Source organism: Aquila chrysaetos, chromosome 6 (assembly GCF_900496995.4).
Source record: "Aquila chrysaetos chrysaetos chromosome 6, bAquChr1.4, whole genome shotgun sequence".
Lineage (NCBI taxonomy): Eukaryota > Metazoa > Chordata > Aves > Accipitriformes > Accipitridae > Aquila > Aquila chrysaetos.
In genome coordinates this window covers 24,903,561-24,926,347 of record NC_044009.1, presented here as the reverse complement: position 1 = coordinate 24,926,347, position 22,787 = coordinate 24,903,561, and the positions used below count along the sequence as shown (strand labels likewise).

General features: G+C 36.5%; 1 protein-coding gene across 2 annotated transcripts in view; it reads left to right on the top strand.

The window, feature by feature from the left end:
- The window catches only part of PARD3B (par-3 family cell polarity regulator beta), a 433,465-nt gene that overhangs the window by 235,687 nt on the left and 174,991 nt on the right, over nucleotides 1-22,787 (top strand). Inside the window, exons 14-17 of one of the 2 annotated variants that reach the window (XM_030017233.2) lie at nucleotides 3,468-3,567; nucleotides 5,732-5,847; nucleotides 13,926-13,946; nucleotides 17,797-17,841. In XM_030017233.2, the coding sequence (XP_029873093.1) occupies nucleotides 3,468-3,567; nucleotides 5,732-5,847; nucleotides 13,926-13,946; nucleotides 17,797-17,841 (282 nt within the window). The remainder of the gene's footprint in view (nucleotides 1-3,467; nucleotides 3,568-5,731; nucleotides 5,848-13,925; nucleotides 13,947-17,796; nucleotides 17,842-22,787) is intronic. The other variant, XM_030017234.2, reaches the window with a different exon arrangement.

Genomic DNA, 22,787 nt, shown 5'->3' with positions numbered 1-22,787 from the left:
GTAATACAGGATCTAATGTAAGAATTTAATGACGGGAGCGGTATTATGTTTAATAAAATGTCACTTTCTCAATTAAAGTTTTCTAATAAGTTATTTCCAGTATCATTCACTGCTCCTACCAATAAAATTCTTATAAAAGCTCAGCAAAAATACACTGAAGCTTGGCCTGCTAATATTGCTGTCTGTTTTAAGAGTCTTTTTTATTATGCGTGAGCAAGGAAAACTAATGTCTGGGGAAAAGTGGTTATAGCCAAAACATTACATTTTGTCTTGCCTGTGGATATTTAAATAAAGGGGGAGGGGATACTGATCCAATATTGAAATGCCAGTGTTTCTTCTATTTCTGCATGAATAATACTTGCTGCCTTCAGGTCCTCACTTCTTTTGCTGCCAAGCTGTTGCACAGATTCAGTGTTTTTTAGAACAACCTCTTTGAGAACTGATACTTCAGTGCCAGCAGCTTTACATTCCTGGTGTTGAAAGATTACTGGAATGTGTTTCATTAGAGGTTCTTATATATTTCTTATAACCCTACATTATAAATGGCTATAGGGGAAATGCTGTCATCTCTCTGGTTAAGTAGTAGAATAATCATAAACTCTCTCTACTACCATAGACTGCCAAGTCTTCATGGTTGTACAAGCATCTCTGTTTTCATACATGTGTGGTAATGTCAAGATAGAAAATTAACAAGTGAAATTTTAAGTTAATGTTTAAATTTTGCTTGTAAACATTACATGTATCTTATAGACAGACTCAATTATTTACTCTCCTAAACTGTAAATTCAGTACATTTTGTTTAGTTGCTTAGCTGTTCCTCTGATCTCTCTGCATCTGTTAAGATCATTTCGTGAGGTCTTGAACATGGAGCCAGTGACTGCCTCTTACATTAAATTCTCTCACTCTTTTGCTCCTGTTCCCATTTTGCTGGGAGCTGTAGCCCCTTGTGATCATTTCCGATTTGCTCAGGAAGTCTGACATTTTTCTGTATCATTTTTCTGTGTGTACCATTTGTGTACTGCAAGAAAAATGGCAGTGGTAACCTGTCACCAAACAGCCTTTGTGAAATGATGTATCAGTTACTGTGAATCAAAGTTAATATAACTACATGATATGCTCAATCTCTTGCTGTGGCTGTTGGAGGCTGCTCAAAGAGGGTAAGGTGCAGTGTAGGGTGGGGTGTGATTTCCCACCCCACCCCCCCCCCCCCCCCCCCCCTTCATCGGGCATCTGTTTCCTACTTAGGGTAGTCAGTGATTTAGGGACTTCCTAAATCAAAGGTTCTGTCTGGACCATTGTGCCACTGATACCTCTCTAACTTTTAGTCTATTTCTTAATATTTTTTAAAATTTTGGTTTCCAAAACTTCCTCATGGCAATGAGTACCATGATTTAATTGCACAGGAAAAAAAAACTACTTTGTGTTTGTCCTAGGTGTGTTACTTGATAGTTACACTGGGTGCCTTCTAGTTACTGTGTATGAGACAGTCAGTGAGAGCTTCCTTTTCACCTTATGCATAGCTTTTACAATTTCATAGAGTCCTCTTGTATCCCCTTTTATTGCTTCTTACTCTAAACCAAAGAATCCTAGTCCATATTCCTTGTTAGGAATGTTTCTACGTGTGTCCAACTATCTTGCCACCTTTTCAGTAGGTTTCTGAATTATTTTACATCCTTTTTCAGATAGGAAGAGTGAAACCTTAGATGCTATTTAAAAACTAGGCACACCATTAACTCTGAGTTCTAGATGGAGTGTTTGGACTTTCCTTGAGGCTCTAAATGTCGTTTCCTCTTGACTTCACTAGCATATATTCAAAGAACAATCCAGTGCACTTCTATTGTGTTGTTCCAGAGTGGTAATTGCTAAAGTAATAGCCTTTGTGTACGTGTCAAGAGTTTTCCCCTACCCCCATGTCTATCACACTGCAGTCACTGACAGGGAATTTCACCTGCATTTCATACTTAATATCCTGCAATCTTTTTGCAGAGCTTCATAGTCTGCTTATTTTTGGTAGTTCTGAGTGTTTTTACATGAGTAAATTTTTTCATCTTCCGATTCATCTTTCACATCATTTAATTACATTGAACAGTACGAGTTTCCCTTTGTTCTAAATTCTTTTTTCTCTGAGAACCTGCCATTTACTCCTCATCTCTGTTCCCTGTCCTTAAATTGCAACCTGAAAGAATGTGATCATAATGCAAGAAGCCAGTGTGCATATATGTTAGGTAGCGTACCTGTTTTCTGTGTCAGACAGGCAATAGATACTTCTAAGGTCTTGTTAAAACTTTTCTCCTCATCTGCTCACCTTTGCTTTCTTCTGATGACATTCTCACTTTTAACAGGGTTTGAACTATTTCTTATCTTTCTGATCTTTAGGAGGCTATCCGGCCAATAGGAGTTTTATAGGATTCTTGAGCTAATAGCGTGGTTTTGTTTGGGTTTTTTTGTTTGTTTGCTTTTAGGGAACTATCTCAGTGCTCTTACCTAATAAATATAATCTATTGCGGTCTGCCTTGATCCCCTCCTTGTAAACCCTTTTTCTCTCAGGTGAGATTAGTACTTTCGTGCAGGATTGTGCAAAAAGACTAGCAACATTCAATGCAACAGAACAGGTCACATGGAAGTGTGGTATGTCAGTATTGTTAAATCGCTTACCTGCCATTGAATCCCAAGAATTATTAAGTGTCCATATTTGCTGTTAAGTTTTGGAGGGGTGAAGTCATGTTCTATATTGAAAAATGTAGGGACTTCTTTCAAGACTAGACCTTTAGATTGAGAGGCGAATTTACAGTACAATAATGAACTGGTCTACAGCAGACACAGCAATCATATTAAATACTGCAGGTATGTAAGTGTTGTTGCTTAGCAAACCACTGAATGGTTTAATTGAGTAGTTCATGGGTTTTTTTCATTCAAAGTAATTTTCTGGTGTGAGTTGAATGCCTTTTGTAAAGGTAAAGAAGGAATTACCCTAATGGTAGGAAAATGAAGACTGTAATTCAGAAATGTGTCTTTCTTCTCTTGCCATGGGATAACAGAAATTTTTTCTTAACTCTTTGCTGAGAATGTGGTTCTCTTCTGTACATGAAAGGTAAATGCTCCCCATCAAAGGGAATGAAAGCATGAACCTACAATCAGTTAGGATGCAGCTATGTAGAAGTGAAAATCCACTGAAATGGAGTAAAGCAATTTGTACCTTGCACTCAACTTCACTATAAGCACAAAGTTTCCCTATATTTATCTTTAATTATGCATATGCAAATCTGAAAATCAGCTCTTCAGGAAATCCCAAAGGGTATATTTTCTGCTTGGTGTGATTTTAATTCTAGTTTAGTTTAGGGATTTGAATAATTTGTGACTCACTTCAGCATTGCTTTGAGGCCTTCCAGTCCAGTCATTGATCAGTGAACTGGTGTAATGTACTTGTTTCTGCAGTTTATTTAACCCCTTTTTCAATTTTATTTCAGAGTTGCCAGTGTCCGATCGTGGCAATGGTGAAAACGAAACCCCTCCACCTCTCCCACCGCATCCCAGTGAGGATCTGCTGAATGAGGATTATAATCATAGGTTGGACTTTGTCTATTCTTAATAGTTACAGCCCTAATTGCTCATTAGTGGTTATGAAAGTAGTTCTAATTGATTTTAAAATCACTTTTTATTTTGTAAAAATTTGTACCGCTATTTTTAGTTGCCTGGATGATCATTTAATAGAAGCTGGGAATGTTATTTTAGCATTTAGTGCAACATCCATTTCAGTTGTTCATAAGCTGCAGTATGCCTGCTATCCATGGTATATGGATCACAATACCCAGCATGTGTTCAGTAAAACAAAAAGAATCCCAAAACATAATCCCAATTTATAAAAAAAAAGTTAATTTCAAACTATACCAATAGGTGCTATGTGTAGATGTAGTGCCTGAAGTCTCTTAAAGCTTTAAAACTCCTAGCCAAATTCAGTTTGTAGGAAACTGAATCTTCCTATGCAGCATGTCAGCCAAAGACATTCTTGAGGTTACAAAATGAAGCTTCAGTAAGTTCAAACATTGAAGTGTGTAAGGGAAAAACAAATGGATGCTTTACTGGTTGTAAATGCCCTGGGCAGATTTTTCAGATATTTTAAGAATACCTTTTGTAAAGGCTGGTGTGTTTGATGGCAGCTACAAGCTTTAATTTCCTTAGTAAATATGGAAGTTTGGAAGTGTAGAAAAAAGTGTAAACATGTTGAAGTTCATGATGGCATATATTTTGTCTGTCTCATCAGCACAGGATTCAAATCAAAGTATCATTTCAACCTATCATACTTCTGATGCTGAAAATTCAATGTTGAACACTTTACAATTTTGTGTGTATTCAGTTTTGATAGTCATGCAACTGTTTTATTGTAAAGATATTAGGAAAGTATACATTTCAACTAAAAACTGAGCCGTACTTCTGTCCTTGTGTGCATGGATGTGATTAAAAGCTACCCTTTAAGTGGTAGGCTGCATGTAGTATCGAAGAGTGGATATATTTTTTTATGGATACCTTGAATTCTTCAAGCAATGAAGACTCTTGTAACTATTTTCTTTTTGCTAACATAGAGTAATTTCACTAGTGTAATTTCATAATATCTGGTCTGCCAGGCAGGTATGTATGACTTTGTAAACAAACAAAAGTCTACATAGACTAATGGAACTATGCATTAAATTCTCACCTGCAGTTGTTTGCTAGAATCGGTTCCTAATTTTTCAACAAGCTGGGAGCAAAAACATTAAATGATAACCATGTATTAAAATGATGATGAATTTACAGGCCCTTTCTCCCACCCTGACTTTTTTCCAGTGTTGTGTTGGTTTTCTGTCTGGAACTTAAGTTTTGTCGAAATCGAATTGCTGTGTCAAGTTACACTGATTTCACTGAAATTGCGTTTCAGCAAAAAACTGGGGAAAGTGTTGTGGCACTGTAAAACTAAACCTTTCGATTGAACAGTTTGGAAATAAATGTTTTTAATTTTGGAACTGCTTTTTGGTTTTAGAGCATTTAAAATAATAATATGTGTTTCTAATTGAAAAGAGACATGGAAGATTTCAAATGCATTGCAGTGAGGTGTTTTGACTCCTCACAGGTGAAAGTTACTTTGAGGTTCACTCAGGTGGAATTTTGAAATGTTTAGATATTTGCCTAACTTGAAGTAAAATAATTAAAAAAAAAAACACCCAAACAAACCTCAAAAACCCACAAACAACCAAACCACAATACCTTGAAATTCTTCAGAGTGTTATGGCACCCTCCATAAGACCTCTAGGCTCCAGCCTCTACAGAAGTGGTACAAGGCTGTAAAATCACTTTATATTAGCAGATGAAGTAGAACTGAGCCAGATGCATTGGTAATATTTTTCCAACTTTCTGCAGCATGTTATTTGGAAATGCAGTGGTTAAATAGAACTAGCAAAATGCTTAAAAAAAAAATTGGTATGCTCCTCTTTTCTTCTACTAAATAAAATATGAATTGTTTAAAAGCAATTATCACTAAGCATTTACATTTATATTTGCACCCATGATGAAAAACAAGTGACTGGAGGTGTTAAGTCTCAAAAAAGAAAGTTGAGGATGAATAACTGATTTTAAAATGCATGGCTGTAAGCAACTGGAGAAAGAAACACATGTATATTTGGGCATGCTTTAATCAGTTGACTTGTGTTTTGAACTGCTATCTTAACTATTTTACGTGTCTTTTTTTTTTTTCCTGCAGCCCTATCATAAATTCAGCAGTGCATTTAACAGATCAGCACATCAACTTCAGATCTTTGACACCAGCCAAGCAGTCTGAATCAATTAATCTGAAAGCCTCAAAAAGCATGGATCTGGGTAAGAAGGGGTGGGGTGACATACAGGTCAGCTTTTTAGCCTTAGCCCATCTGCACCATCTCTGTTTCTTGCTTTTGTTTCTTAAACACAAACATCAGGGATTAAGTTCTGCAGAGGAAGTACAGTGATGGGGACAATGGTCAGCCTCCTGTAGCATCTAATTGCAAGTATCCTTTTTATTGAAGCTGAAGAAAGGTCTTTTTCTTTTCTTTTCTTTTTCTTAAAGGCCATTCTATCCATTGTATTGAAATCTTAGCTGAGGAAGAGGGAGCATTTGTAAAAATGAGCAGAAAGAATTGTAGTACTAGTTTTATGTGTCTAAAAAATATAGCAAAACAGCAATAAGAAAAGTCATTTTCTTATAGAATATAAATGATTGCAAAACTACACTGGACAATGGCTAACTTTCCTAAGACAAGTTGTATATTTCTTCATTGACAATGACAAACACAGGCAATCAAAGTGTTGCGGTAGATCTTTATAAATGCTTGAAGAGTGGTAAGGTTATGGTCCTTTACCCATCAATGCTGTGCAGAAAATCTTGCGGAGTGGGTGAAGCAGAAAGTAAATGGCTCTTTCAATACTGGGAAGGCATTTGCAAGTGGAAGATTGAAGGGTTATTGCAGTTGAAAACAGAGTCATGTTTTAATGACAGTTCAAGGCAAAATTCAGAAAGTTCTTAAACCTCAAAGAAGACCGAATAAGCTTTTCTTTTTCCTTCTAATTCTTCTTTGTGGCACTCATTCTTGATGGAGTAACTTTGAGACCTGCCATTAGATTGTCTTTAATCATAGATTTGTGTGTTTTGTTGGATCGGATTTTGTACACCATTAATAGATAATGATTAATTTCATATATAGTTTCAAGGTAGCTTTGTGGTGGTGCTAATTTTTTTTTTTCTTGAAATGCTCTAGATTGGTCTAAGTTTTTGTATTGTTGATTTTTATTGTCATCTTAATGTAATATTTTAATGTAACCTAAAATGTGTGTACTCCTTTAATGGAGTATAAGGAAAGTCAAACAGTTGCTAATGCAGGATAAGAATGGCTAAGAATTCATTTAGGGAAGTTCTTAAGGCAGAATTTTAAAGCTACTGCATGACCAGACCAGAAATTCATCCTTTTGCAGTTCTGTTCCACTGTTTTGACAAAGAGTTAATGCATTAGATTTTTTTTTTTTTTTTTTAAGAATGGGAATGCTCCTCAACAAAGGAATGAGTTTACAAACTTGAGTCAAAACATGTATTGTATGTAGTCTACTAAAAAAAAATAATGTTCAACTTTACTGAATCTTCTTTTAGAAATGTTTACTTACAGCTCCCACAGAAGTCACTAGAAAGAATGCTCACAAGCACCTATATAAAATTAGGCAATGGGAGTGCACTTGAGAGCATATTCAGAACTACCAGGTAACTTGTACTTCCTTTTGTCCTGGCTTGTGTTCATTTATATTGTGAGATTCAAATTCCTATAAGCAATCTGCTCTTGACACCCAGAAACAATGCTGTGAGAATGTGTATATTAGTCACTAAATCATAGTGGTTAAAAAATAAAATAAAATTGGTTACAAAAAATAAAATAAAAATTGGGTACGAATATGTCTTTAAGATCTTTCAAAAATTGTTGCTCATAGAAGGTAACTGTTGAAAACACCCCTTCTGCTATGAAAGTAAAAAACAAAAGGGATAATAATCAGTCTGATGTGATGCCGTAATGTTTTATCCTTCTTGTATATGGTGATGCGAAGGTAAATCTATTACCTGAGACAGTCATTTAAAGAATGGGAGGGACTGTGAAAGACCTGCACCCATCCTGTGTTATATAAATAACAATGGATGAAGTAAAATTGCTTGCATGAAGCTTGGCAAATAAAGAAGCTGAGAAAGATGAAAGCTAGGACCTTTTGTAGTTGTTCTCTAGCAAGCAGTGCAGTACCGTGTTCAACTTTCCACCTTTTGAAAGATTTTAAGCAGAAGGTTCTGACTGGAAGGGTAAAAGGAAAGGAAACATGAAAATCTTAAGTGAAGTAACTGCAATATAAAATGCTTCTAATGCAAATAAAATCCCAATAATTTGGTATATAAAACTGTGCTTCCAAATAGAGCATTCATATAATGCACACTCCAAAATGGATTTTGGGGAAAGGAAAATTATTTCTTAGTTTGTTTTTCGATTTTGCTCATTACTTAACTGCAGGCATGACCCATAGTAGCTTCTCATCCCAACATGCAGCTGTGTACCCATTATTGATTTCAGTGCATTGTTTGCCACAAAAAAAAGAAAAGATGGGAAGTGCTGCTGTCTTCATCTTCCAGACCCAGAGTTGAGGTTGTGAGAAAGATTTGTTCAGCACCACAGAGGAGCTATGCAGCAGATTTGGTAACAAAGAGGAGGTTTCCCCTATCTGAAAATGCTTGTATAACTTCTAGGCCCTCTTTTTCCAGTAGTCATGGGATGCTGTCCACTTAGTACTTTTTTTTTTTTTGTTCTCAAGTTCTGCCAATCCCTTCCAAAATAAATCTAACATGGTGAACAGAAAAATCACAGAATTAGAGTCCAGGAGGAGAGCTCTGAGACCTTACAAAATGTGACTTAAATGCAGTTTCTTTCCTCTTAAACCAAGTTGTCTCTGAATTGGGTGTCTCCACAGATCTGGGAAGACGTAACCAGCCTTTCAGGTTACAAGGTCCAGAAATCACCTGGGTGTCTCTAAATCAGAATAATGCCATGAACTCAATAGACAACAGAATTTGTGTAATACAGGGCATAAATGTGAAATCCGTACTGCTATTCACTTTTGAAACATTCTACCTTGAAACACGTATAATGCGTCTATTGCCTAATTACAAGGTTACAAAGGCATGGATTACATAATGGCATCACCATCAGAAGGATCATCAAAGGCAGGTAATGGAAAATTTTAAACACAGGAGTCCCGAGAATGCAGATATTGCTACGGATTGTTAACCTTATGAGAAAATAGTAAATTCATTAAATTAGGGAGCTAATGAAATTGTACAGTGAGAATCTTTCTGGCTTTGGTGAGTTGATGTTGATGTATATGCAAGAAGCAAATTTGTTAAGTAAAGACTAGTCTATAGTTACATAGATTCACAATGGAAACCCCTTTAACACTGATGTTTATCTTTTCAGTTTTATATATTTTAGGCCCAGAAACCTTTGAGTGCTTAATCTGTTTTGCAGTTGTATCTATTTACAAAATAATAATTATTATAATTATAAATTAATATCCTTAGTGAATAATGTCAGGAAATAAGGATGGGTGATCAAAAAGTGCTCAGTACTGCTAACATGTTGCATCAATTTGTCATTGTGCCTCTTGAGCAAATCTTGTAACGAAAGGAACTTAGCGCATGCAGCAAAAGCTGTAGGTTACTTGCCAGTAGGGCAGACATGGTTTAATTTCTTGACTTTTGGTGCATTTCTGTATCATTGATTGAACAGCTGGACAGGAGCAGAGGGCATGAACCGCTGCCACCTGGTTGTTTAGGCAGGGCTCTAAGCCGTCATGCGCATGCCATGAGTTGTATGAACTGACAGAAGTCTTAACTGCTAAATTTACGAATAGCATGAATCTAAAAGTAGCATTGTCTGGAGTTGGTGTATTTGAAGAACTCAAGTTATTTGCAGATGAGTCGGTTTTTGCTTGAATCTACTTTAAAAAAAATAATTAGTGGTATTTGTGAGTTACTGTTGTAGAAATTAAAAAAAAAATACAAAAAGGCAAATGTAGTGGTAGTGATAGTTTCTTTGGTTTTGCAGGCTTAAGCAGAACCTTGCCTCATATGTTCAGATGGCCTTGCGCGAAGTGTATGGAGGCAGGGTGACTGGTTCCCTGCTTTAGCATCCATCATTTACACAGTGGTCAAAGGCTTCTCAAAATTTACAGCTTCATTCAGAGTAATAGGGTACAGATTAGTTCCATATCAGCTGTAAGTCCTAATGTTCTTCCCTGCTGCTGTGTTGAGATAATGACAGCACTTTCTGGATCACTGGTAGAGTTCATATCCTGTGTCTTATGGTATATCTTTTGTTTGCCTTGTCTACTTTTATTTTGAACTGCGTGATAAGAATGCAGCCACCACTTTCCTTCTATTGATCCTGGCACCTGACACGTCCACTCAGTTGCATAAATTTTTTTGTTATGGATGATGGTGTTTGGATATGTTAGCAAAGAAAAGATTCTCCTCGTACTGTCATTTCAAGAATTTGTGCAGGGCCAAATGAAGTCTGACTTAGAGTGCATGCCTGTACTGACCATTTTAGACTGCATGCCAAGTTTGGACTTGTGTTTATAGCATAGCATTAAAAATAAGCAAAACAAATTCAAAAATGCTAAAAATTAATGTCATGTTGTCCCTTCCCACTTAAGTGGTACACTTTTTTGAAACTTAATGGCAGATTGAAAATGAAGAAGAAATCAATGGCTTCTATAGAAGTCATTGGAAGGATGATTTTCCCTTTCCTTTAACAACTTTCTATACACACACATTTTCCCATACATTACCACAGTTGTCTAGAGAAGAATTTCTATATAATAATTCATCAGAATCCATTTTTAGTAGTATCTGTTCTTTCTTTTAACTGTATTAAAAAGGTAATTTTTGTGGAGAGTGAATGGCAATATGGATTTTTTTTTTTTAATGTTATATTGGAAGGTGAAAATCGGTGTGCCCTAACAAAAAGAAAGGAAAGAAGGTGTTTTATTATTTATCTCCAACACCCTTATTTTCCATAAATCTTTATGCACAGGCATGATTTAGGCTATGCATAAATGTACTGTAAAAACTACAGCCATGGGAATTGTATTCAAACACGTGAAAGTGTGGCTTGTTTTAACCTGAAGCAATGTGAAATTGAATCATATGAGTATATAGCAATTTTGCTGTGTATCAATTCAGGCAAAGTACTGTGTAGATTTATATTTGAGTATGTTGGTATAATAACCCATGACCCAAGGTACTGCTCCACTCTCCCTTTTTTTCCCCATAAAAAGCAAAAACCCATAGATCTTAACTGATTAAGCTCTACAGCCTGAAGAAATGGAAATGTTCTTTACTTGATTTTAAATGTGAGTGAAATATTACTTGCTAAAATATCGTTAGACATACTCAGAGTCCCTTAACCTTGGGGCATATTTATTAAAGATATCGGCCAATTTATTTATGTATTTAGGAATAATTAGCAAGTGAATATGCAAGATGTGAGGTATGGAGTATTCTGCAAGGAAGCCAATATTTAACTAATGCTAATTTCGTTGTTAGTGAAGGCATGCATTCAATTACAGTTCATACTTTTAAAACACCTCAAAACAAAGAGAAACCATCCAGAAGGATGTGGAAAATGCAGTCAGGATTCTACTAGGTATTAGCTACTTCGTGGTTTGCTCTGAACCAGATTACTCTTATTCTGAGTGTAATTTTGGATATTGAAATAAATATCTCAAACTGTAGCCAAATGAGGACCAGGCAGAGCTAATGGAGATTACGCTTCGATTTAAACAGTGTTTTGATTTAGACGCAATTAAAAGAATACATTTTTGGAGGTGCCTAGTGAGAGTTATGGTATTAGTGGGACAAAAAGTGGTTTGGTATTTTAAAATCATTATTTTGTTAACCATGTATGTATGGAATATATTTGTCGGGTTGCTTTGGGTGGAAACCAACTTCAGAACTACATTTAGGAGCCAGATAAGTTCATTAGAAAAGTAATGAGGAAATGGAGATGATGGTTACCCAGAATTCTAACAGACCTTTCAATGTTACTGGCTTATAACAGTAATTTAACAAATCTTCTCTTGAAGAGAGACTTTTCAAAACCAAAAATGTCATGGGTTTAGGAAAAACTATTTTGCTTATAGCTATGATTGTCTTTGAGATCAAGGGCCAAGAGAGATTTTAAAATTATTCTATCTTATGTCATGAGTAATTTTCTAGTATTGCCAGATTAGATGTATATTTTCTGAAGCCACTCTGCAGAATAAATTTTTAGAAATTAACACAACGTAGTTTTCTTAGTTTAAATTACTTTCAAATTTCTGTTTGTAAGATCTAGAAGTAGGGAATGGAACAAAATCATTTATTAAGTGATAGGGAGACTGTGAATTAAATTGAGACTGAAATTGGGTTTATTCTGTATGAAAAGAAAGGCTTCTAACAAGGTCAATTCTGTTACTCAGTTTTACACCACATCTGCATTGATGCAATTGAGGGGAAGGTGAGCTTTGGCATAATGGCAGAAGTGGGCAGGAATATCAACTTTTTGGACTGGTTTTGTAGAAATCTCCTAAGTTTCAAGGAAGCTTGCTGTGGAGCAGACTGGGAGCATGATATGAGCTGTGATGATGATAGAGTCAAGAAAACGGTAACACATGGTTGAGGTGGTAGTTTCTTAAGCTGCTTTTAATTTTGAAGTGAGTTGATCTGTTAATGCACTTAGATTATTAAATTGTTAGGGGGAGAAAATAGCAATTAAGTTAATGTATAGCTACTATGAGAAAGAAAGTACAGGTGGTAATGAAGTAACTTTTAAGAACACTGTGTTGTAAATCTGTTCCCTATCAATGTTTTCAACCAGTGAATTACAGATTAAATTAGGAACTCGGGGTTTAACCCTAGGAGTTTGGAAAGTGTTAATGACATGCCAGAGATGTGTAGCAGGGCGGTTGGATCAGTTTTAGCCTGGTACAGTTTCTCTGGAACAGAGGTGAGAGAGGGTTAAAGATGACAACAAATGTGTAAAAGTAGCCATGATGGCCTCAATTAGCAGTGTAACCTTCAAAAATGAGTAGTTGTGCCACTAGAAGAAAGTGAAGAAATTTATATCATGCTGGCTGGGAAATTGTAAACTAATGTTATTTTCTGCCAGAAGAAACATTTACCTTTAAACAGAAGGTTATCTAGTGGACAGCATGAACTGTACTGCTGGTTCTTCAACAAGTAGTAGTAATAGTGAATGCAAGCTTAGGCATTTTCATTTTCATGTGCTGACACACAAGATGTATCCCTTGGGGACCTTCTCTGAGTACAACTGAAGTATTCAATCAGTTCTAACAAAATCGTTCTGAAAAACCTAATTAGAGAAAACCTTGTACAGGTGAGAAAAAGAATCCAGAATCTTGGTTTGGATGTGATTTATTCCTGCCTTTGTGCTGAACAGGGCATCCCAAGTGTTGTGTTAGATGCCATTTTGGAAAAGGTTTACCTTTTTTACCGCATAAGTATAATTTATCCTTAGCCCTTGTGCAAGCTGTTTGCTAATCTCACTGCTTTTCAACATTGAAGTGAACAGGAATCTATCAAGGACTCATAATCCTTCAAGCATGAGTAGCTGGTGGATAACCAGGTGACCCCAGAACAGGAGAGACAGGGCCCTTATGAGAAGTTTTACTGTCACTAGAGAGGGGAGGAGGGGGAATTGAAGGAAAATATTTTAAGACAGTGCAAGTTTACCCTTCCTAATATGCACATTTTATTGCTCCTGTAGATTTCGTATAAAAGCCTGTGGTCTTTGTACGCAGTACTACAGGGCAAACCTAGAACAGCAAGCAGCATTTTCTCAGTGATGGTTGTGAGCAAACATTTGGCACAATTTCTGAGTGATTTATGCCATTCCTAGACGGGGAAATGCTTCACCAAGAAAAAATAAAAAAGGCAGGAGAAATAGGTCATTGGCACTGTCAGTGACTAAAATTAATTGATAATGTAGTGCCTTCATTATGATGAAAGGGCTGGATAAGGTTACAGTTCATCAGAAAAAAAACAGTGACCAATTTGTAGCTTTGCTTTATTTTCATGTGTTTATACCATAGAAACTGATGGATTCTAAAAAGCACAGAAGCATCATTTGTATATGTTGTTTGGGAATACAGCCCTTGTTAATTGACTAACATATAATAAAAAATTTTATATGGGGCTTCCTATAGACTAATAAAGGTATCAGGAAATTTGTTTTCTAGGAAATTCTTTGATGTTTCAGTCTCTCTTCTTATTATTTCTCATTAATTGTAATTTTAATTCTTGTTTGCTTCTTCCTTGTTTCTTTCTTTTCTGAGTGCAGAACTGCAGCTGGTCTTCAAAGGTACGTGTCAGTTTGTCCAGCAGAAATACAAGTAATTTTCACGTTTAGAAGATTTTAAGTAGCTCTTAGTCAATGTGCCAAACTGATCCTTCAGAAAAGAGGCACTAAGTTGAATAGTAGTACCCTGTATCTTGTGAATAGTAGTAACTGCTTGTTTTGAGGAAAAATGATATAATGGTAGGTACAGTGATTGAACTGGGCAAAAGGAGGGAAACTGGTTATCACAATTGGCAGCAGCATTGATTTGTGCTTCTCTAAACCATAGTTGGGAAGTAGTTTGTTGACCTTTAAATAAACCCAGACTGTATTTTGATGCAAACTTTGAGGCAGCACAGAAGGCTTGTTGTGTAGTAAACCATTGAAAATCATGCAATTCAAATAAAATGGCTACCTTGGTTGTCTTGAGTAGGGCACACAAATGGCAATCAAAAGATTATGTGGAAGGACAGGGATGCATTGTTGGGTGCTTTTACTGCTGCTGAACTATGCTACTTACTTTTTTAAAGCAAAACAGCACTCCAGAATATTACCATAGGAAATCCTAATACATTAGATTATTCATGGCATAGAGGGTTGTTTTTTTCTACTGTTTGTTGTGGTTGTTGGCATAGTTTAAAAAAAAAAACCAAAAACCAGTTGTTTGCTATCAGCTGGAAAGGTTTGTTTGTTTTAGTAGTATTCCATCTTTCATAATCTGTGGGTTTGCTAGTCCCCCGAATGTCCATGCTTTTATTAAATAGCTGTAGAACTTCTGTCACTTTTATTTCAGCAATTACTTTGAGTACTGACAATGAATACGTAACTGGCTTCTGCGCTAAAAATGTGGTTCCTAAATGATAGATGTTACTTTAAAAGAGCTAGCGTGTTTTGTATTGACAAACATTAATAACTTCATGAACTAACATCCCCTGGAGTTCCAGGGACATTTCAAAATGTGAAGAATTTATTTGATTTGCAAGTTAAGGAGAAGTGTCTTCTTGTTTGTGAATGTATTTATACTCTTGCATTGATCCTTCCCAGATTTTTGTTTGAGGTTTGTGTTTACAGTCCCCAAATTAGGTGGTTTCATTTTTTTGAAATATTTTGCATTTAACAATCCTAGTTCAAGAATATTTAGTATTTCTAGTGTCTTCATAGAAATAGTTACAGTTGAAATTTTGTTGTAAATGTTTTCCTGACGTGTTCCAGTCTGGCACTGCACATTCCCAAGTGTGATCCTCTTGAGCTGAAGTTTCTCACAGTTAGTTGCAATGTAATTACTTTTTGATGTTGCAATAAAAAAATAATTAGAATTCTTTTTTTTTAACTTGAGTTTTCAGAGTAGACAGTACTTTTTGCCTGTTTAAAGTCTTTCAGGTGCCTTTCTGCAAAGATAGGCCAACACTAGTAGAACCTTAGAAAAGAAATTTCCACTTAGTTCTTGCTTTTTTCAAAAGCCAAGGAAGATAGCCAGAGAAGTACTATTTTTGTCATAACTGAATGATTGCATGAATTTTTAACAACATGCAGAGTAGTGTATTCAAATGCTATTTTGTGGAACAGGACATCTTGTATACTTCTGAAATGAAATCTTCAGTTACAAAGTTTTCAATTTTGGCATACAAAGTATTTATCTCCTGTTAGCCTTTTCCTTCTTTCCTGTAGTCTTCTCCTTGTTCCCAGAGGAAACAAGGGGTGGAATGGGATTCTCATGCAATGGACTTGTCTGTGCCACTCATGTTCAGTCTAATGAAAGACGGCCAGCCTAGAAGTGACTGCCTAAGCATAATATCCCATGAAATGAAAAATACCCTGTGGAGGGGCACACATATTTTGCTCAAACTTTGACATAAAACTTTAATTTTTGCATTTCCCAATTTTTTTGTGTGTGTGCTTAAACTCATAATGCTAACCTTGTATTCTTGTAAGATTATTTTTCATTTTCTAATCATTTTAGTCTTCCTTTTTTCCCTCCAGTATTAAAATCTAATTTTTGTGTGTGAAGCTGGTGTGTAAAGTATGATTAAGTTAAATGGATTTATCCCTTTTAATAATGTAAAACTTAGTTTCAGGCAAACCAAGTCATCAGAATAATTTTTAAAAAAAATACCATAAACCTTGGTATCTCTGCTTTTTAAAGCTCCTGTGTACTGTAACGTAACCTACTCCAAGTAATTATCATATATTATAGTGGTTGCCATTAGTGACTGCTATAATTAATGTTGCAAATCAGTTTCCATTATAATCCCTTGTTTTCACACAGTCATAACTTGTCAAAATACTAACCTTTGGGACTAAAGTTTTCCATGGTGGTTCTGCTTAGAGGTAAATTTGGTGGGAGGGAGGAGGAAAAGGAGGTTGAACTATCCTATAGCAAATCCTTGTCGGGTCATTTTGCGTTACAGGATCAAACTGCATGGTAAGGAGCTAAATAGTTACTATTTCCAGGGACTAGAAGAAAGGTTAAAGGACAAGGAGTACAGAACTGCCTTGAATTTTGGTTGCACTTCTAATTTTGACTAGTCCAACTGCTATTTTGTTTTGCAGCATCTCCGCATAATGCTGCAAACAGTATTAGTCTTACTTTATTAAGATATACGTCCCACAACAAAACTATACTGTGTCAATTTTACTGATAATCAGATGACAATCAGATTACAAAGGTGGAGAAGAGATGGAACGGTCAGTTGTAGATTCATGATTCCAGTTGTAAGTCCCAGTCCTGAATCTGATGCTGGTTTGGTAGGGGGAAGCTTCCCTAAGTGGGGATGCAATATAAGAAAATATTTACTGTGATTATTTTCCCAGTAGTAGCTTCTAAGTGTCAATGACTACTGCACTGTTCTTTCCTGGGTAGAAAATAGCACATTCCTGTATCATTGCAGATAACCTTGTATGTAAACTTTTTATGGTGACCACTATGCAAAGCTTGTGTAAGTTCCCATTTATAGTATTTTTGGTATGAGTGGACAATTTATTTTATCGTATTAAGAGATCACATTTTAAGGCATAATATAAGGGAGTGCTTGGGCAGGCAGAGTTGAAGGATAAGCTTTCAACGTAACATTCATTTCCTGTGCTTGTTTTATCATCCCTAACATTACATTAGCACCGTTTCTTTGCATAGAATTCATTTTAAGAAATGGCGATTGGTTCTTCCCCTCAGCCCTCTGGGAGAGTATTTTAATTAGTTTCTTGAGATATATGATAATAAAATGAAGTACAGTTACTGAAGAAAAATTACAGTTTTTGCTACATTCAGAATTTGTTCCTCCACTAGTCTGTCTGCAAACTGTTACTACTGTAAACATCTTTCTTTATAAGATGTTGTGAAATACTACAAAGGTACAATTTACAGGTAAAATAAAATAAATCATAACATACAAAAAAAGCATAAGCCTTCCAAAAGATCAGTTTTTGGGAGACCTCATTGTCTGCAGAGAGGGTCCTGTGAGTCAGTGAGATGTCTTGCAGATGGGAAGGTTTCCACATCTGGATTCTTTTTACATTTGAAGTCTTTGATCTGAAAATGTTACAACTCTCCTATGCCCTGTGATTTGTCTGGCAAGATGAGTTATTTACAAATGCAATTGCTCTTCCGACAACTCAGTTTTGAGTGTGTAAGTGCTGAGGTCCTGATCTGTAACCCACAAGGACTGCTGGTAGTCCTTTTATTGGTTTCAGTGGGCTTTGATTCAGATATTTGGACTTTGAAGCACCCCAGGTGGATTGGGTAAAAAAAGGCTTTTTACAAACGATTCTAATTTAAAGATTTAGGATGCTATGTGTCTGAAATAATTTGACAGTGTTTCAAAGGCTTGTGAATTTAAGTAAGTTTCTGATCTTTGTTTCTTTTCTCTTATTCCTCTAGTGGCAGATGAAAGCAAAGTTGGTTTGTTGGCTGGACACAAATCAGGTAAGCTGTTCTCCTATTTTGGAGGAAAACTCAGCAACTTGAAAGTAGTATGGGCAGTAAGTTAAATCAGCTTACAGAAACTGTGGTGACTAAGAGAGTTGCAAATTAAGGCATTACTTTGTATGCACTGACTCCAAGTTGTACAATGATGAATTAGGGATTGTTCTTTGCCAGACAGTGTATGTAGCTGAGTCATTTGCAGGAAAAGCTGTAACTTCAGTGCAGGTGGTGTAAACTGAAGAAGATGCCCTTTCAAATAAGGGCAAATGCAAGGTGTCTTGTAGAATGTGGAGACTTAAACGATATACATTTTGAAAAATGTAAATATTTCTTGCTTTTTTTTCCTTGCTCTGACTTCTACTTCCATTACTTGGAATATTGAAGATAACACTAAAAAAATTCTACAGATTAAAAAAAAAGAATGTCAAAGCTTTTCCTCTCATTGTGCTTGTGCAGTAGAAATAATTTGTTTTTTCTTAAACTTTTCAGGCCATAGTAATAATAAAAAAAAAAAGAGTCCATACTGCTGTCATTACTGTACCTACTTATTAAATAAGTTCTGCAAACCACACCATGGGACTGTACAATTTGCAGTTCTTGTATTAAAAGAACTTCCAAGGAAATGTCACATAATATTGTAATTTTTCATAAGCCGTGGATAAGCTGACATATGAAACCTTAAACTTTCTAGAAAACTCAAGTTATTCAGCAGTCTCTTCTGATGTTAGAAAACCCTGAAGGTTCAGGCTGCCCCTTTGTAGCGTGATTGCGTGTTGCCTTTTTCCAGTCCTTTGATAGAATTAAAAAGCTGAATTCATGTAAAGGAAGGTAAACTATGATATTCCTGGTTGTTTATGGTATTCCTTCTCTGTGCAACTGAGTGTCCTCCTTTAGTTCGCTGGTGTAGATTTTCCTTAACTGAAGACCTTTTCCTGAACTTAGCAGACAAACGCTTTTCAAATTTTTCTGGCATCTTTCCTAAGTCTGTGAACTTCTTGGATTCTCTTTCTGAATCAGGGGGTAGTTCATAAGTCTGGTAACATTATCACTCCTGGGGAGAAAAAAATTCTTTCAACTTTTTGTTTTGGGAATGTGAAAGCTTCAAAGAAATGATCTTGTCAACTTGAAGAAGCTAGGGGTGTTGTCCTTGGGCTTTTTCCTGTGCAGAAAAATTACTACAAACATTGCAACATCATGCAGTTTTCCAAAGATCAGTAGAATTCGCTGCTATCAAAGAATATTGGAGGGAAACTTGGTGAGATCATAGCTCTTTGGCAATCAGTTGTTATAGGTACATGAAGCTTTATAATATCACTTTTAGGAGCATTTGATCTTTCTTCTGCACACTTCTCCAGATTCTTGAAAACTGTGGCTTTGAAAAGTTTTCTATTTGAAGATACCTACAAATTTTATATGAAAATGTGGACCCATGCTTATTGAACTTTGGCTTGTTTGCTTTACTTATCCTTCATAGACCTCTTAGAAGTACCTAAGATCTTTTTTCATAGACTAAAGTCAGTGGTCAACAGATCATCTAAGGAATAGATAGAAAGATCCCACAGGTTGTTTCTTTTTTTCCCCCTTCAGAATAAAAGGAGCTAGCTAACTTCTGAGAAGATTGGAGTGTAAATGATTTTTCTTGATTCTGTCCACTTTAAATACTGTTCAATTACTGTTGAAAAATGTTTCTCCCCTCTGTTCCATTTCCTAACCTGTCATAAAAAGAAATCAAGCTGCAGTTTCAGCTTTCTCATTGTTCCATTCAAATATTTATTTTAAAGGTTTGTTCAAGAACATGGTGTTCTTTCTCTCTGGTCTCTTTTTACTGCATGCTTTTTGGAATTATATATCATATATGCATTTTGCTGGCATTCAGTCACATCACAGAACTCTTGTTTTAACATCGTTCATTGTGCTGCCTTCCTATAGGTACCTTTTTTAAGAACATGCCAAGAGAGACATTACAGCTGCTTGTGCTGGGAGCAACACACCATTATTTTCTTATTGCAGAACGAAGAGCTTCCATCCTATTCTAGCCTTCAGGAAATTAAACATATTTCTCTACAGAATTAATTATCACCTACTAACAATCAATGCAATTATCGCTTCTCTCCTTCAACATGACTTGTTCTATGAAATACGCAGTTGAGTGATTCTCTCTAGGGAAATATCCTTTCTATTCCTTCTGGGGCAGTGACTCTTCAAGCATTTAGTCTCAGCTTTTGGTATAGCTACTGTATCCCTCGCATATTACACGTTACTGAGCAGCAGCAGGAGTTAGTAGCGTGTATTCATTTCAAAAAGCATTATCACAATTCTGCAGAAGACCAAGGCATTAAAAGGATCTGTAGCTTGTAGCCCCATCTTTCTGTGTTTTTATATATTGCACCCACAAACAGCAGTTCGGGGGGGGGGGGTTGTGGGTTTTTTTTTTTGTTTTTTGTTTTTTGTTCTTAAAAAGTAGATTTGATTTTTAGAAGCATGCCTGGACACATCCTGAGCTTGTAAGCATGTTCTATGGGAAGACAGCTGGAAACTTGTTCCTGTATTTCATCCTCACAGAAATGCATCTGTGAATTCTGGTTCTCATAGCTGGCCTGTCCTTCATCCTGACGGATTGAAGACTCCTGCAGTGCTTACAGGTGTTCTTACTGTTGCAAATGTTTTCCACAATACCAATGGCAAAAGCACTGGAGTGCTGTATTGATGCAGCCTACTTGGCCGTTTCTGGAAAAGACCAGAGTTCAGAGTGTGTGTGTGTGTGTGTGTGTAAAGCATGTTCTCTGAATCCTCTAAGGAGGATTTTGTCCTCTGTAAGCTTCCTGTGCACTCAATGGTGTGTCTGCATTCCCTAAACTCAATTCCAACAATGAGAATTAGAAGCTGACAAGTGGTGCCTCTATCATAAAGCAGAGAAGATCCCTGAAAAATCACAAAGGTGAAAAATCAGCAAACTTTAACTCAGTTTTCCACGAACTCTTAGCTTTTTAGAAAAGCAATTCCAGGACGGCTAGGAGGATACCCTTCAATAAGGAATGGCAAGACTGTGGTACATCAAATATAATTAGATTTATATCAAATACTGAAAGTACTGGATTCTTTGTAGCTATTTTTATTTTTTTCTTAAATTCTTTTTTTGTGTTCTGATTTACTGCTTAGAACACTTTTAGTATGTATTGACTGTCTGCTGAGGTCTCTGCTGACACAGCTCTTTCAGATGATGCAGTGCTGGAGAAAAGCTGATGAGTCTTTCTTTATGAGCTCTGACATATTAATTAGCAAAATGGGCAAAAAAGCTTTCCTATTTTTATTTTAATGTCACTAGACCATGCTTTTGGCTGGGGTTATGTTTCAAGACAGTTTTGAGACAAGATGAGTTGAAGATCTCATTTTCTTGCTGGCTGCTATGTGAGGAACGTGTGACTGGGCTATGGATTAGTGCCGGCAAGATTGATACAGGGGTAGCTCTGTTACCAAGCTGAATTTGAATTGATGCTATATGGCAAGAGATAGGGTTAGGACCTGAGTAGGAAAAGGCCCATTGGTATAGTTTGAAGGATGCTTCTGGTCAAGTTCTGCCCCTTACTGTTAATTTTGCTGACGGTGCAGTGACCAGGTTACTGTTCAGCCTGTGGGTAGGATTAGTATTCTGGGAAAGAAGGCTTGAAGAGGTAGGTGTACAGCTAAATCCTGCAAGGTCAGGGGCTTTGATGAGTTCTGAGTCCCAACATGCGTGGTAGACCTCCAGTCTCTACTGCTTCGTGTATGGGTAACTGAGTTGTGGTTAAACTGGGATTCAGACTGGGACTGGAGATAGTTTGGAATAAGGTAGGTTAAAGGTTTTCTTGTATCTCTGCATCCTTTAATGCCAGCATGTATTCTGCATTAAATACATTTTACTGAGGTTTCATTAAGGCTAGGATGAGGATTAAGATTATGGTTTAGGACACAGAAGTGGTTGAAAAGTTAGGCTTATTGGCAGATTTTATATGGCCCACTGGAATAGCATATGGAAAGTGCAACAGATTAAGCTTCATTGTTACCTTCAGGAAAGGCTCTCCAGCCTATGGTGAAAGCCATGGTTGTTGCATTGGTTGGTGAAATAAGTCTATGAGATGCTAAGGTTGCATCTATACGAGTGTAAGCTGAATGTCCTCTTTGGTTTTAAAGTTGAGTGGCACAGGATGATCCCCATCTGTGCTCTGAGCCTCTATTGTAGGATAGCTTCAGGTTGCCTCTGAAAGCTGTGCCTGGTATACCCTAACTCCCGAACCATTTCTAGGAAGTGGTTGTGAGAGCAGAAGAGCTGTTATCACACTTTTATAGTGTAGATGATTGCATTCTAGTGAACTCAGGTGTGCTCAGTCACTGCTAGCTAAATTTGCAAATATAAACATAACCTGTGATTTTAAGAACTCAGGCTTATTTTTTTGCAGGGACAAAGTAGGGTCTGGTGCAGGCAGAATCCAGTGTGTTAAAGTTTGTTCTGGTAAAAGTGTGAATAATGGCTAGGCTAAGCTTATTGCTGCAACTTGAGTTCAGACTTGGAAGGGCAGACAAAACTGGAGAATTTTTTTTTTATACTGTAGGAATCATGCAAAGGTTGAGATATTGGAACACCAGCAAAATCCAGTGGTTTATGCATGCTTATGAGCATGCTTATGAGTACAAGGCTTTCTTTTAATCAAGGATTTTGTTGGGGGTTAATAGTGGGGTTAGCAAGGACTACAGAAAGCTTAGTGGATGCTGCTAGGCTTGTTTGAGACTGGTGCCATTGTAGCAAGATGGGCTTCTGTTTTGCTTTTGATTTCCAGGTAACACAATTATGTCAAAGAGCTGCGTAGGGAAGTGATGTTCTCCTCTCCTCGTGCCAGATCTCATAATTTTATTAAACAAGCCTTCTTGCTGCTGTAGATGTCATTAAAGCTGAGCTTTTCAAAGGGAGC